The sequence below is a fragment of the Oncorhynchus nerka genome, linkage group LG3 (assembly GCF_034236695.1).
Source record: "Oncorhynchus nerka isolate Pitt River linkage group LG3, Oner_Uvic_2.0, whole genome shotgun sequence".
In the NCBI taxonomy this organism is placed as follows: Eukaryota; Metazoa; Chordata; class Actinopteri; order Salmoniformes; family Salmonidae; genus Oncorhynchus; species Oncorhynchus nerka.
In genome coordinates this window covers 67,184,275-67,202,251 of record NC_088398.1, presented here as the reverse complement: position 1 = coordinate 67,202,251, position 17,977 = coordinate 67,184,275, and the positions used below count along the sequence as shown (strand labels likewise).

Here is a 17,977-nt window from a genome sequence, read left to right as displayed (position 1 = left end):
ATACTGCACGATTTACCCTGGATGCTCTGACCAAGGAGTAGGGTTGATCCGTGTGTTCCTCAACAGCAGTCAAGTACACAAGTTAACTGGCCAAAGTTGGCTTGCTACTTCCAGACACAAATGGGAGAACACCTCACTCTAACAATTTCACTCGCCTTAGCAGAGCTGGTTAGGCTGTTTACATTTAATCATGACTCTTATTTTTTCCCCCCTACATTTACTGACACTGGTGTTGCATTTTTGTAAATTTATGAATTATTCTGTGCTCTGTCACACTCAGATGAGAGTAATCGAAGTAGGTAGCCAGAGTGAATTTATGAACGGAAGAGATATGCTAACAGGATAACAGTTGTTCAAGTTCAGCATAGCTAGCTAGCAAAGATACTTTTTAGCACCTGCATCTAGCTGTACCACCAGATAAGGATGGGGGGGGGGGGAGTCGATCACTCACCTACTCCTCCAATGACATGACATCCTCCCAGAAGCTACAGTAGCTAGCTAACATTAGCATCCAGGTTTTAGTCTTGCTTAATAAAGAGGTACATGAATAGATAGGCTAGCCTATTAGCCACATTATGACTTAGGATTAATTGCCATTGCTAGCTTGATTGTATTGACATTCCCAGCCATAGTTACATTCATCTGTTCTTGTCCAAAATATTGAGGCATTGAAACTGAAAGAGGGCATCCTGAATGGGAGGAGGCAGCAAACAATGTACCAGTCTGTGATTTACATCCTGATAGCAATATTTTTTGGACTACCAAGAAATGTATTGGTGAATTATATTAGCTAATCATTGCTTGAACTGCATCATTCTAGTTTGCCAATAACGCCTATACGTCATGGACTTGTTAGTCAAGTAGAACTTATTTTTAAAACCTCTTATTGTCACGCCCTGGTCTAAGTATTTTGTGTTTTTCTTCATGTATTGGGTCAGGCCAGGGTGGGGCATGGAGTTTTTGTATTGTGGTGTGTTTTGTCTGGGGGTTTTGGTGTGTATGTTAGTGGGATTGTAGCTTAGTTGGGTGTTCTAGGAAAGTCTATGGCTGTCTGGAGTGGTTCTCAATCAGAGGCAGGTGTTTATCGTTGTCTCTGATTGGGAACCATATTTAGGCAGCCATATTCTTTGGTTGTATTGTGGGTGATTGTCCTTAGTGTCCTTGTTAGAGGTTAGGAGACACATGTATAGGCTGTTTTCGTTTCGTTTATTGTTTTTGTAGTGTTAGTGTTTTGTCATGTTTTACGTTTGATTAATAAAGATGAATCGCAATCGACACGCTGCAGTTTGGTCCGACTCTCCTTCATCATATGAAAACCGTGACAGAATCACCCACCACCAACGGACCAAGCAGCGTGTTAACAGGCAGGAGCCACAGGAGAGGCAGCAGGAGCAGCAGCAGCTGCAGTGGGAGAGGCTGCACCACCTGAAGAAATGGACATGGGAGGAAGAACTGGACGGTAAAGGACCCTGGGCTCAGCCTGGAGAATATCGCCGCCCCAAGGAAGAACTGGAGGCGGCAAAAGCTGAGAGGCGCAGATATGAGGAGGCAGCACGGCGTAGCGGATGGAAGCCTGAGAATCAGCCCCAAAAATGTATTGGGGGAGGCTCAGGGAGAGTGTGGCAGAGTCAGGAGTCAGACCTGAGCCAACTCTCCCTGTTTATCGTGAGGAGCCAAGGAGGAGACCAGAACCAGAGCCGGTGTTGGAGGTGAGCGAAACAGAGACTGTGAAGGAGTTAATGGGGAACTTGGAGGAGAGAGAAATGAGGGAGTTGCTGTGTTGGTGCTTTTTGCATGGAATTCGACCGACGGAACGTGTCGGGGATTTGATGGCACCTGGGTTAGCGCTCCATACTCGTCCTGAGGTGCGTGTTAGTCGGCTGGTGAAGTTAGTGCCAGTCTCACGCACCAGGCCTCCTGTGCACATCCCTAGCCTTGCACGTCCTGTGCCAACACTGCTCTCAAGATCTCCAGTACGCCTTCACGGTCTAGCCCATCCTGTGCCACCTCCACACTCTAGTCCTCCGGTAGCAGCTCCTCGCACCAGGCTTCCTGTGCGCCTCGCTTGTTTAGCGCAGCCAGAGCCTGTCTCCTCTCCTGCGCTGCCGGAGTCTCCCGCCTGTTCAGCGCAGCCAGAGCCTGTCTCCTCTCCTGCGCTGCCAGAGTCTCCCGCCTGTTTAGCGCAGCCAGAGCCTGTCTCCTCTCCTGCGCTGCCGGAGCCTCCCGCCTGTTCAGCGCTGTCGGAGCCTTTCTCCTCTCCTGCGCTGCCGGAGTCTCCAGTCTGTCCAGCGCCACCAGTGCTCCCAGTCTGCCCAGCGCTGCCAGTCTGCCCAGCGCTGCCAGTCTGCCCAGCGCTGCCAGTCTGCCCAGCGCTGCCAGTCTGCCCAGCGCTCCCAGTCTGCCCAGTGCCGCCAGTCTGCCCAGCGCCGCCAGTCTGCCCAGCGCCGCCAGTCTGCCCAGCGCCGCCATTCTGCCCAGCGTCGCCATTCTGCCCAGCGTCGCCAGTCTGCCCAGCGCCGCCAGTCTGCCCAGCGTCGCCAGTCTGTCAGGATCAGTTAGATCCGCCAGAAGTGCCAGGATCCGCCAGAAGTGCCAGGATCCGCCAGAAGTGCCAGGATCCGCCAGTAGCGCCAGTCGGCCAGGATCCGCCAGTAGCACCAGTCGGCCAGGATCTGCCAGTCGGCCAGGATCTGCCAGTCGGCCAGGATCTGCCAGTCGGCCAGGATCTGCTGAGACAACCAGCCAGCCAGGATCTGGTAGATCTATCTACCTGCCTGAGCTTCCTCTCACTCCCGAGCTTCCTCTCACTCCCGAGCTTCCTCTCACTCCCGAGCTTCCTCTCACTCCCGAGCTTCCTCTCACTCCCTTCCTCTCACTGAATGGGAGGAGGCAGCAAACAATGTACCAGTCTGTGATTTACATCCTGATAGCAATATTTTTTGGACTACCAAGAAATGTATTGGTGAATTATATTCGCTAATCATTGCTTGAACTGCATCATTCTAGTTTGCCAATAACGCCTATACGTCATGGACTTGTTAGTCAAGTAGAACTTATTTTTAAAACCTCTTATTGTCACGCCCTGGTAAGTATTTTGTGTTTTTCTTCATGTATTGGGTCAGGCCAGGGTGTGGCATGGAGTTTTTGTATTGTGGTGTGTTGTCTGGGGGTTTTGGTGTGTATGTTAGTGGGATTGTAGCTTAGTAGGGTGTTCTAGGAAAGTCTATGGCTGTCTGGAGTGGTTCTCAATCAGAGGCAGGTGTTTATCGTTGTCTCTGATTGGGAACCATATTTAGGCAGCCATATTCTTTGGTTGTATTGTGGGTGATTGTCCTTAGTGTCTTGATGTCCTTGTTAGAGGTTAGTAGACACATGTATAGGCTGTTTTCGGTTTTCGTTTCGTTTATTGTTTTTGTAGTGTTAGTGTTTTGTCGTGTTTTACGTTTGTTTAATAAAGATGAATTGCAATCGACACGCTGCAGTTTGGTCCGACTCTCCTTCATCATATGAAAACCGTGACACTTATGAAATTGGTTTTGTAGCATTAACTGGGAATTTGATCTTTTTTTTTACTGATATTATGATTGTCTGTTTGTTTCTTATTTGCTAAGGAGTTAAAACACTGTCAGTTCCACTTTAAGCTAACACATTTCCTTTCAAGTCGCCATTGTCAGTCCTTCCCCGTACATTGCTGTTTGCCTAAACAATAAAATATGTTGCAGTGTAACGATTGTGGCTGGGCTGGGGCAGATAAGAGGGACAGGGGTCTTTAACTGAGGCTCCTTATTGAATATTTACCGCTAATAGAATTCTAACGACCATGTTAGGACAGAACACGAGATGAATGGGCTAGTCCTCAGGCAGACAGAGAGGTGTAGAGGGGGTTGGAGACGGTTTTACCTAATATAGAGAATGGAGGAAGAGGAATATCTAGACGATGGACATAGGCTACAGGGTGACTTGCAAATGCTGAACCCAAATCTGCAGTCCAAACCCTTATATCTCAGCGCCCTGGACCGTTAAATGCAAACCACAAACACCTGGAACTTAAACATCCTGCAATTCATCAAAATAAATCTCTAAACATTAGGGAAACATGAGAGCTAATGCATCTAATGGATCAACCAGGCAAAGCGTCAATACAGGACTAAGATTGAATCCTACTTCACCGGCTCCAATGCTTGTTGGACGTGGCAGGGCTTGCAAACTATTACGGACTACAAAGGGAAGCACAGTCGCGAGCTGCCCAGTGGCACAATCCTACCAGACGAGCTAAATAACTTCGATGTTCGCTTTGAGGCAAGCAACACAGAAGCATCTATGAGAGCATCATCTGTTCCGGACGACTGTGTGATCACGCTCTCCATAGCCTATGTGAGTAAGACCTTTTAACAGGTCAACATTCACAAGGCCGCAGGGCCAGACGGATCACCAGGACGTGTACTCCAAGCATGTGCTGACAAATGGGCAAGTGTCTTCAATTACATTTTCATCCTCTCCCTGTCCGAGTCTGTAATACCAACATGTTTCAAGCAGACCACCATAGTCCCGGTGCCCAAGAACACTAAGATAACCTGTCTAAATGACTACCGACCATTCCCATATGTAGCCATGAAGTGCTTTGAAAGGCTGTTCATGGCTCACATTAATACCATTATCCCAGAAACCCTAGACTGACTAAAATTTGCATACCTCCCCAACAGATCCACAGATGGAGCAGTCTCTATTGCACTCCATACTGCCCTTTCTCACCTGGGCCAAAAGGAACACTTACATGAGAATGCTATTCACTGACAACAGCTCAACGTTCAACACCATAGTGCCGTCAATTGTACAACCGAATGCCTTCAACTGAAATGTGTCTTCCGCATTTAACCCAAGGACCCTGGGACTAAACACCTGCTTCTGCAACTGGAACAAAGTCTAGGTCCAAAATGCTTCTTAACAGCTTCTACCACCAAGACATAAGACTCCAGAACAGCTAATCAAATGGCTACCCGGACTATTTGCACCCCCTCCCCCCATTTTTAAGCTGCTGCTACTCTCTGTTTATTATCCATTCATAGTCACTTGAGCTCTACTTACATGTACATATTACTTTAATTACCTCGACTAACCTGTGCCCGCACATTGACTCTGTACCAGTACCCCCTGTATGTAGCCTCGCTACTGTTATTTTATTGTTGCTCCTTAATTATATGTTATATTTCTATTTTTCTTCTTTATTTTTTTGTATTTTTTTTTACATCAGTTTATTTTAGTAAATGCTTTCTTACACTTATTTTTCTTAAAACTGCATTGTTGGTTAATTAAGGGCTTATAAGTAACCATTTCACTGTAAGGTCTACTACACCTGTTGTATTCGGTGCATGTGACAAATACAATTTGATTCGAATTAATCTACCCGTCAATGGCAAGGAAATAAAAACACAATTAATGAAGTTAATCTGAACGATTTGTTATGTACCAATATTAAATATAGAGGTCTGCATTCGGAATTTTCCCCTTTGTATCTTAGGGTAAAGTGCCTACCCATTTCTATGGTCTGGTCTAGCAGGAGCTGTTGTCACTCATTAACAGGGTTAGTTAGGGGTTAATGAATGTTACAATTAACATTCAACATCAGCTGGTGCTTTGTGTATATTCATGAGGAAGAGCTTATTGCTTTGAGACGGAGAGCAGAGAGAGAGTAAGCAAGAGAGATGAAGAAAGAGAGAGAGAGACACAGAGAGAGAGAGAGTAAGCAAGAGAGATGAAGAAAGAGAGAAAGAGAGAGAGAGAGAGAGGGGGGGAGAGAGAGAGGGGAGAGAAAGAGAGAGAGAGAGAGAGAGAAAGCAAGAGAGATGAAGAAAGAGAGAAGGAGAGAGCGAAAGACAAAGACAAAAAGAGAGCATGCCTAGCTGTCTGTTTTCATACTTTTTTTTAATCCAGCCCAAATGTGCCAATCATACAGCCTTTCTGCAGGTCGTGGCGAGGGACTGTGTGTGTGTGTGTGTGTGTGTGTGTGTGCGCATGTAGAGTAAATAGGAGAGAGGTGGTGTTCCTGACCTGTCATTCTCAGCTCCTGCTATGACTCCAGCAAGACTACTACAGTATGGTACCCAGCAAACAAAAAATAGTTATGTGAAAGTTCCCAGAACATTCGTTCGGTCGCTACAAATGTTCTCATAACACAAAAACTGTCCAGTCGATGATCGGATGATTATAGAGTGTTGTAAGAACGTTCCTAGAACACATTTAAAAGGTTCTTTAAAGGTTCCCAGAATCTTTTATTAGATTGTGGGAAGTGTATCGCAAAATATATGTTCCCAAAAAAACAAAACTGTCCAGTTGTGTGGATCATTCTACAATGCTTCTTTTAGGGTGCAAAAAATATTCACTCAATGTTACAAAAACATTCCCAGAACACATTTGGTATTTTTCTTTAAAGGTTCCCATAATGTTCCTTTGGGTTGTGGCAACAGGCTGATGGGAACATCGTGGTGATATCACAAAATATATGTTCCCAAAAAACAAAAACTGTCCAGTTGTGTGGATCGTTCTGCAATGCTTCTTTTAGGGTGTAACAAACATTCACCCAATGTTACAATAATGTTCCCAGAATATTTTTTTTCTGTTCTTTAAAGGTTCCCAGAATGTTTCATTGGGTTGTGGGGATATGACAAGAGATAAAACTGTCCAGTTGTGCTGACATTCAGATCATGTTTGAATCAGGGGGCACAAAACTTTCCTTTGATGTTGCAAGAATGTTGACAGAACAACCTTTCTGAGTTCTTTAAAGGTTTCCAGAACATTTAATTAGGTTGCAGGAACAGTGTGGATACCTTACAAGAGTTAGGTTCCCAAAAAAAAAAATATGGTCAGTTGTGATGACATTCAAACAATGTTTTAAGTTAGGTTGCACAGGTCATTCCTGTAATGTTGAACAATGTTCCACAAATTCCAAATAAGTCAGTTTTTATGACGTTCATAGCATATATTCCATTGATGTTCTCTCTATATACATTTTACCTTGTGAAAAAGAGCGTCACCAATTGGTGATGGTCTCTGGAAGAGGTGTGTTTAAATATAGGTACAATGGTCCTGACACCTCTGTTAGAAGGCGTGGTAATGACCAGTAGGAGACAGAACCACTTTATTTCAATTTCATAGTTTTGTTCGAAAGAAACATGGTTAAAGAATATGTTGTCTTGTCTTCTGGCTCTGCAGCCAGAACCTTAACCCTCTGCACCACCAGGTTATATCTATCTATCTTGAACTTAATGGGAATCTTAGCTAATGTTCTTGGTTTGCAGGGTAATCACTACTCTACCTAGTGAGGATATCAACTGGGGCCTCTTTTTTATTTGACCTTTATTTAACTAGGTAAGTCAGTTAAGAACACATTCTTGTTTACAATGATGGCCTAGAAACAGCTGGTTAACTGCCTTGTTCAGGGGCAGAACAGATTTTTACCTTGTCAGCTCGGGGATTCGATCTAGCAACCTTTCGGTTATGGGCCCAACGCTCTAATGCTCTAACCACTAGGCTACCTGCTGCCCGGGTTACAGTATGGTTAATGATGAATGCATGTGTTATTCATTATATTTTTTACCTAGCTGATATCTATCATGTTAAACTTGGTAGTCAATCATGCAGTTAAAGACAACTACACCATCTACAGATGTGAAAATAAAGCAGCCGCCAGTCGAATGTGGCGGTAAAACATAATACAAAGAGTAGCATGAGTTTGACCATCTGAACTTAATCCTGATGTAGTCCTTGTTTGTAATAGCAACAATGCAATGTATTAGTGGTTAGAGCGTTGGACACGTAACCAGAAGGTTGCAAGTTCAAATCCCCGAGCTGACATGGTACAAATCTGTCATTCTGCCCCTGAACAGGCTGTTAACCCACTGTTCCTAGGCCGTTATTGAAAATAAGATTTTGTTCTTAACTGACTTGTCTAGTTAAATAAAGGTAAAATAAATTTTAAAAAACAGACGAGACAGCCTTACAACTTTTCAGAATGCAAAGCATAAGAGAGAAAACTGAGATCATGGTAGGGATCGTTAGGGCATGCAACTGAAACAATTCAAAACGTTGTGCAATGGAAAACTAAAACAAGCATTTCTTATTGGACATGTTCAATTAGTATCTCCTAGTTTCGTCCCATGTTTTTCCGCTTGGTGCCTAGGGAATAGAACTCACCATTTCTGCTGGGAGACATTGCAACAGAATGAGGACAACCTGCCAATTAGCCACTAATCGGCAATCGCTTATCTCATTGCTGCCTGCATGGGGCTTGTTAGCCATGCAAATCAGGAGAAACTAATTGACACAGTGAAATTAAATCAGATATGATAACGGACCAGCGATGCCACGATGGATTCTAGGCTCTGAATAGGGAACTATAGTGACGCCATAGACAGAGATGGCTTCTACAGACTAGGCCTACATCATGTCGTTTCTTCATAGTTGCCATTGTGGTTAAAGGCTATTTGATCATAGAGGATCATTATTCTCATGGGGATTCAACATGAAAGAGCTGTAAATGAATGACCAATACATTGAAGGAAATAACTCACTATAACTCCCTCATAATAATGAATTTAAACCGACTCATACATTTAATATGAGGCAGATAGGTTTAGCATGCAGCAACACTACTCTACTGTTGCCTATTGGCTCCTTTCATAGTTATAAAACCACTGACTAAACTCCCCTCCTCTCCTCTGGCTGAGGCTTCACCAGTCACACAGAGAGGATAAATCCTGGCAGAAAGATGTTTGGAGACAGAGCAGTACCCGGAGCTGGGAATGGGGGTTTGGAATGGGATTGGGAACGAGGTTGGGAATGCAATGGAGGGTATTGGGAGTGCATGGGAAATTGGGAAGCTGTTTTCAATACGGAGATAAGATAATTAGCATTAGCGCCATCAAACATAGAGAGGGGACGAGACAATAATGCTACCCTCTCCTCCCCCTCCTCCCCAATTACCAAGCCCCCTACATCCCAGCTCATACAGCCACGGTAAGTGCTGGGATGTCCCGACACTAAACCCTACCCTAATCTTAACCCTTACCTTAAATGAGTTGCTGCCTCTAACATTTACAATGTTAGATGGTTCTTCACACTGAAAGCAGTCTATTGGCCAGGAGAATCTGTAATTTTTCGTGAAACAGCCATTACAAACTTCAGCACACTATAGCAACCGCTAACATGTGAGAATGTTCAAAAATATAACGTCCAAATCATCTGAAATCAACTCCATATTTGGTTTGATGTTACTTAAAAGGTGATTTGGCCTTTAAAAAAAACATGCTTCAATGGAGTAGGGACCTATGATGGCCATAGGGCAAATTAGAGTATCAGTGGCCTAAACCTTTCAATGTTACATTGAGCTGGGTGAATGGAATATGAATGAAAGTAATCCAATATGCTGTAATAGGAATAAGGCCATGCACATCAAAAAAAGAACTCATCCTTCCTAATATTAAACGGCACCGACTGCCACTGGTAGGGACGTCAAGGATCCCTGATAGCACAGACCATGCTGTCACTGGTAGGGACGTACCAAGGATCCCTGACAGCACAGACCATGCTGCCACTGGTAGGGACGTACCAAGGATCCCTGATAGCACAGACCATGCTGCCACTGGTAGGGACGTACCAAGGATCCCTGATAGCACAGACCATACAGCCACTGGTAGGGACGTACCAAGGATCCCTGATAGCACAGACCATGCAGCCACTGGTAGGGACGTACCAAGGATCCCTGATAGCACAGACCATACAGCCACTTGTAGGGACGTACCAAGGATCCCTGATAGCACAGACCATACAGCCACTGGTAGGGACGTACCAAGGATCCCTGATAGCACAGACCATACAGCCACTGGTAGGGACGTACCAAGGATCCCTGATAGCACAGACCATACAGCCACTGGTAGGGACGTACCAAGGATCCCTGATAGCACAGACCATACAGCCACTGGTAGGGACGTACCAAGGATCCCTGATAGCACAGACCATGCAGCCACTGGTAGGGACGTACCAAGGATCCCTGATAGCACAGACCATACAGCCACTGGTAGGGACGTACCAAGGATCCCTGATAGCACAGACCATACAGCCACTGGTAGGGACGTACCAAGGATCCCTGATAGCACAGACCATGCTGCCACTGGTAGGGACGTACCAAGGATCCCTGATAGCACAGACCATGCAGCCACTGGTAGGGACGTACCAAGGATCCCTGATAGCACAGACCATACAGCCACTGGTAGGGACGTACCAAGGATCCCTGATAGCACAGACCATGCTGCCACTGGTAGGGACGTACCAAGGATCCCTGATAGCACAGACCATGCTGCCACTGGTAGGGACGTACCAAGGATCCCTGATAGCACAGACCATACAGCCACTGGTAGGGACGTACCAAGGATCCCTGATAGCACAGACCATGCAGCCACTGGTAGGGACGTACCAAGGATCCCTGATAGCACAGACCATACAGCCACTGTACAATTTCCGTCAGCAAAAACGCTGTCCTCTATTAAAAAGGGAGAGATGGAAACCCAAGGACAGCGATGGAGAGGAGAAGGAGAGGAATGAATGGAGGATGAGACGAAGGGAATGACAATCAAAGACAAGCCTGTCTAACATTCTGTTATAGTAAATCACTCTGAAAATGACAAAGACAAGCCTGTCTAACATTCTGTTATAGTAAATCACTCTGAAAATGACAAAGACAAGCCTGTCTAACATTCTGTTATAGTAAATCACTCTGAAAATGACAAAGACAAGCCTGTCTAACATTCTGTTATAGTAAATCACTCTGAAAATGCTACATTCCCCCACTGTAGAACCAGTACATTCTTTGAGAAATTCCAGGTAACACTTCCTAGTATAAACAATGTATTTCAAGTGCATCTATTCTATAACAATGTTATAGTGCATTATAATTCACAGGGATTGTGTATCTGTGCCATTCAGAGGGTGAATAGACAAGACAAAAGATTTCAGTGCCTTTAAAAAGGGCATGGTAGTAGGTGCCCGGCCAGGCGCAAGCGGTTTGTATCAAGAACTGCAACGCTGCTGGGTTTTTCAATTTCCTGTGTGTATCAAGAATAGTCCACCACCCAAAGGACATCCAGCCAATATGACAACTGTGGGAAGCATTGGAGTCAACATGGGCCAGGATCCCTGTAGATTTGAGGCAGTTCTAAGGGCAAAAGTTGCAACTCAATACTAGGAAGGTGTTCTTAATGTTCTGTACACTCAGCGTATGTTTATTAGCAGTTACATCGGAATTGCTACCAAATTCTCCCAGTTAATTCCCTGATAGAGGAGTCTTGTTTCTGATCACGGGGCGGCAGGTAGCCTGGGGTTAAGAGAGTTGGGCCAGTAACTGATAGTTTGGTTCAAAACCCTGGGCCGACTAGGTGAAAAATCTGTCGATGTGCCCTTGAGCAAGGCACTTAACCCTAATTGCACTTTTAAGTCAGTCTGGATAACACCGTGTGCTAAATGTAAATCACAGCAGACTGCATTGACAGATTCTGTGCTGGAGAAGAATGAAGGAAAGGAGCAGAAAGGAAATGCATCTTTAAGAAGGTTGCTATTTTTACTCAGCCTTTACGTTATCTTACTCTGAGGAACACACACATACACACACACACACGCAAAATATACACACATTTACTCACGCACAGTCACACACACAAATGAGTAGAAACACACTTTTTTAAATGGAATATGTCTTCCCTCACAATTCACCAGAGGGAAGTTGAAGAGGCGTGTAATCATTAAAAACATGTTTAAACTTGAACTCTATCTGTCCCACACCCGCCTGTCTCTCGCTCTCTTTTTGAATTGGCTCACCATTATTCAACCACCATCTCTCTCTCCGTGTCTCTCTCCCTCTGTGTCTCTCTCTCCCCTCCCTCCCTCCTCTGGCTGACAGGTACTGTAGATGTGACCTCATTAACTAGAAAGTGGGTCTCATTTGAAAGTGAACGGAATAAATGTAGTCACTGCCTCCTGTGGAGAGGTAAAATAAACCCTTCCTCATTCTCCCTCTTCCCCGCCCTTCTCTCTCCCTCCTCCTGCAGAGTGCTGCATACTGTATCTATTTTCAGGGGTCTCCTTGGCAGGCGAAGTGTTTGGCCTAACTATATCACACACAGGCCCACTGACTGGGCTGCCTACATGCAGCGCTGCTTTCAGTAAATCAATCCCTGCTCTGAAAGAAAGAGGAAGAGATGCAGAGGGGATGAATACACAGACAAACTCTCTCTCTTTCTCTCTTTCCGGCAGCTCTTCAACTGCTGCAACATCCTCTCTGAGTGTCACTCAGGCCCACCCCATCATACAGGTTCTGTTGCCACCCTACCATACCGGATCCGATCAGCAGAACCAGAATAGGACCTAACATCAAGCCAAAAATAGCCCACCCTCCATCCCTCCACTTGTGCATGCTCCTGTCCCCTACTCCACAGCTGCTCCTGTCCCCTACTCCACAGCTGCTCCTGTCCCCTACTCCACAGCTGATCCTGTCCCCTACTCCACAGCTGCTCCTGTCCCCTACTCCACAGCTGCTCCTGTCCCCTACTCCACAGCTGCTCCTGTCCCCTACTCCACAGCTGATCCTGTCCCCTACTCCACAGCTGCTCCTGTCCCCTACTCCACAGCTGATCCTGTCCCCTACTCCACAGCTGCTCCTGTCCCCTACTCCACAGCTGCTCCTGTCCCCTACTCCACAGCTGATCCTGTCCCCTACTCCACAGCTGCTCCTGTCCCCTACTCCACAGCTGCTCCTGTCCCTACTCCACAGCTGATCCTGTCCCCTACTCCACAGCTGCTCCTGTCCCCTACTCCACAGCTGATCCTGTCCCCTACTCCACAGCTGCTCCTGTCCCCTACTCCACAGCTGATCCTGTCCCCTACTCCACAGCTGCTCCTGTCCCCTACTCCACAGCTGATCCTGTCTCACACTGGACCTAATACTACAGAACACCAGACCTGACCCAAACCAATCTGATAGACTAATACTGCAGAAAACCAGACCTGACCCAAACCAATCTGATAGACTAATACTACAGAACACCAGACCTGACCCAAACCCCTCTGATAGACTAATACTACAGAACACCAGACCTGACCCAAACCCCTCTGATAGACTAATACTGCAGAACACCAGACCTGACCCAAACCCCTCTGATAGACTAATACTACAGAACACCAGACCTGACCCAAACCCCTCTGATAGACTAATACTACAGAACACCAGACCTGACCCAAACCCTCTGATAGACTAATACTGCAGAACACCAGACCTGACCCAAACCCCTCTGATAGACTAATACTACAGAACACCAGACCTGACCCAAACCCCTCTGATAGACTAATACTACAGAACACCAGACCTGACCCAAACCAATCTGATAGACTAATACTACAGAACACCAGACCTGACCCAAACCCTCTGATAGACTAATACTGCAGAACACCAGACCTGACCCAAACCCCTCTGATAGTCCTGGTACTACAGAACACCAGACCTGACCCAAACCCCTCTGATAGACTAATACTGCAGAACACCAGTCCTGACCCAAACCCCTCTGATAGACCTGGTACTGCAGAACACCAGACCTGACCCAAACCCCTCTGATAGACTAATACTACAGAACACCAGACCTGACCCAAACCAATCTGATAGACTAATACTACAGAACACCAGACCTGACCCAAACCCCTCTGATAGACTAATACTGCAGAACACCAGACCTGACCCAAACCCCTCTGATAGACTAATACAGAACACCAGACCTGACCCAAACCAATCTGATAGACTGCAGAACACCAGACCTGACCCAAACCCCTCTGATAGACTAATACTTCAGAACACCAGACCTGACCCAAACCAATCTGATAGACTAATACTACAGAACACCAGACCTGACCCAAACCAATCTGATAGACTAATACTACAGAACACCAGACCTGACCCAAACCCCTCTGATAGACTAATACTGCAGAACACCAGACCTGACCCAAACCAATCTGATAGACTAATACTACAGAACACCAGACCTGACCCAAACCAATCTGATAGACTAATACTACAGAACACCAGACCTGACCCAAACCCCTCTGATAGACTAATACTACAGAACACCAGACCTGACCCAAACCCCTCTGATAGACTAATACTGACCCAGAACACCAGACCTGACCCAAACCCTCTGATAGACTAATACTACAGAACACCAGACCTGACCCAAACCAATCTGATAGACTAATACTACAGAACACCAGACCTGACCCAAACCCCTCTGATAGACTAATACTACAGAACACCAGACCTGACCCAAACCCCTCTGATAGACTAATACTGCAGAACACCAGACCTGACCCAAACCCCTCTGATAGACTAATACTACAGAACACCAGACCTGACCCAAACCCCTCTGATAGACTAATACTACAGAACACCAGACCTGACCCAAACCAATCTGATAGACTAATACTACAGAACACCAGACCTGACCCAAACCCCTCTGATAGACTAATACTACAGAACACCAGACCTGACCCAAACCCCTCTGATAGACTAATACTACAGAACACCAGACCTGACCCAAACCCCTCTGATAGACTAATACTACAGAACACCAGACCTGACCCAAACCCTCTGATAGACTAATACTACAGAACACCAGACCTGACCCAAACCCCTCTGATAGACTAATACTACAGAACACCAGACCTGACCCAAACCCTCTGATAGACTAATACTACAGAACACCAGACCTGACCCAAACCAATCTGATAGACTAATACTGCAGAACACCAGACCTGACCCAAACCCTCTGATAGACTAATACTACAGAACACCAGACCTGACCCAAACCCCTCTGATAGACTAATACTACAGAACACCAGACCTGACCCAAACCCCTCTGATAGACTAATACTACAGAACACCAGACCTGACCCAAACCCCTCTGATAGACTAATACTACAGAACACCAGACCTGACCCAAACCCCTCTGATAGACTAATACTACAGAACACCAGACCTGACCCAAACCCTCTGATAGACTAATACTACAGAACACCAGACCTGACCCAAACCCCTCTGATAGACTAATACTGAAGAACACTAGACATGACCCAAACCCCTCTAATAGTCATGGTACTGCAGAACACCAGACCTGACCCAAACCAATCTGATAGACTAATACTACAGAACACCAGACCTGACCCAAACCCCTCTGATAGACTAATACTACAGAACACCAGACCTGACCCAAACCCCTCTGATAGTCCTGGTACTACAGAACACCAGACCTGACCCAAACCCCTCTGATAGACTAATACTACAGAACACCAGACCTGACCCAAACCCCTCTGATAGACTAATACTACAGAACACCAGACCTGACCCAAACCAATCTGATAGACTAATACTACAGAACACCAGACCTGACCCAAACCAATCTGATAGACTAATACTACAGAACACCAGACCTGACCCAAACCCCTCTGATAGACTAATACTACAGAACACCAGACCTGACCCAAACCCCTCTGATAGACTAATACTACAGAACACCAGACCTGACCCAAACCCTCTGATAGACTAATACTGCAGAACACCAGACCTGACCCAAACCAATCTGATAGACTAATACTACAGAACACCAGACCTGACCCAAACCCCTCTGATAGACTAATACTGCAGAACACCAGACCAGACCTGACCCAAACCCCTCTGATAGACTAATACTACAGAACACCAGACCTGACCCAAACCAATCTGATAGACTAATATTACAGCACACCAGACCTGACCCAAACCAATCTGATAGACTAATACTGAAGAACACTAGACCTGACCCAAACCCCTCTGATAGTCCTGGTACTACAGAACACCAGACCTGACCCAAACCCCTCTGATAGACTAATACTGAAGAACACTAGACCTGACCCAAACCCCTCTAATAGTCCTGGTACTGCAGAACACCAGACCTGACCCAAACCCCTCTGATAGTCTAATACTACAGAACACCAGACCTGACCCAAACCCCTCTGATAGACTAATACTACAGAACACCAGACCTGACCCAAACCCCTCTGATAGACTAATACTACAGAACACCAGACCTGACCCAAACCTTCTGATAGACTAATACTACAGAACACCAGACCTGACCCAAACCCCTCTGATAGACTAATACTACAGAACACCAGACCTGACCCAAACCCCTCTGATAGACTAATACTACAGAACACCAGACCTGACCCCCCTCTGATAGACCCTCTGATAGACTGGTACTACAGAACACCAGACCTGACCCAAACCCATCTGATAGACTAATACTATAGAACACCAGACCTGACCCAAACCCTCTGATAGTCTACAGAACACCAGATAGACTAATAACAGAACACCAGACCTGACCCAAACCCCTCTAATAGTCTACTACAGAACACCAGACCTGACCCAAACCCCTCTGATAGACTAAACTACAGAACACCAGACCTGACCCAAACCCTCTGATAACACTACAGAACACCAGACCTGACCCAAACCCCTCTGATAGACTAATACTACAGAACACCAGACCTGACCCAAACCAATCTGATAGACTAATACTACAGAACACCAGACCTGACCCAAACCCTCTGATAGACTAATACTACAGAACACCAGACCTGACCCAAACCAATCTGATAGACTAATACTACAGAACACCAGACCTGACCCAAACCCCTCTGATAGACTAATACTACAGAACACCAGACCTGACCCAAACCCCTCTGATAGACTAATACTACAGAACACCAGACCTGACCCAAACCAATCTGATAGACTAATACTGCAGAACACCAGACCTGACCCAAACCCCTCTGATAGACTAATACAGAACACCAGAACAAACCCCAATCTGATAGACTAATACTACAGAACACCAGACCTGACCCAAACCCCTCTGATAGACTAATACTACAGAACACCAGACCTGACCCAAACCCCTCTGATAGACTAATACTACAGAACACCAGACCTGACCCAAACCCCTCTGATAGACTAATACTACAGAACACCAGACCTGACCCAAACCAATCTGATAGACTAATACTACAGAACACCAGACCTGACCCAAACCCCTCTGATAGACTAATACTACAGAACACCAGACCTGACCCAAACCCCTCTGATAGACTAATACTACAGAACACCAGACCTGACCCAAACCCCTCTGATAGACTAATACTACAGAACACCAGACCTGACCCAAACCCCTCTGATAGACTAATACTGCAGAACACCAGACCTACAGAACACCAGACCTGACCCAAACCCCTCTGATAGACTAATACTACAGAACACCAGACCTGACCCAAACCCTCTGATAGACTAATACTACAGAACACCAGACCTGACCCAAACCCCTCTGATAGACCCAAACCCTCTGATAATACTGCAGAACACCACACCAGACCTGACCCAAACCCCTCTGATAGACTAATACTACAGAACACCAGACCTGACCCAAACCAATCTGATAGACTAAATACAGAACACCAGACCTGACCCAAACCAATCTGATAGACTAATACTACAGAACACCAGACCTGACCCAAACCCCTCTGATAGTCCTGGTACTACAGAACACCAGACCTGACCCAAACCCCTCTGATAGACTAATACTACAGAACACCAGACCTGACCCAAACCCCTCTGATAGACTAATACTACAGAACACCAGACCTGACCCAAACCCCTCTGATAGACTAATACTACAGAACACCAGACCTGACCCAAACCAATCTGATAGACTAATACTACAGAACACCAGACCTGACCCAAACCCCTCTGATAGACCTGACCCAAACCCTCTGATAGACTAATACTACAGAACACCAGACCTGACCCAAACCCACTCTGATAGACTAATACTACAGAACACCAGACCTGACCCAA

General features: G+C 45.9%; 1 protein-coding gene across 1 annotated transcript in view; it reads right to left on the bottom strand.

Moving 5' to 3' along the window:
- The window catches only part of LOC115126000 (unconventional myosin-XVI-like), a 344,854-nt gene that overhangs the window by 288,530 nt on the left and 38,347 nt on the right, over nt 1-17,977 (bottom strand). The window contains 2 exon segments of the mRNA XM_065005768.1: nt 9,557-10,477; nt 13,864-13,896. Of these exon segments, the coding sequence (XP_064861840.1) occupies nt 9,557-10,477; nt 13,864-13,896 (954 nt within the window).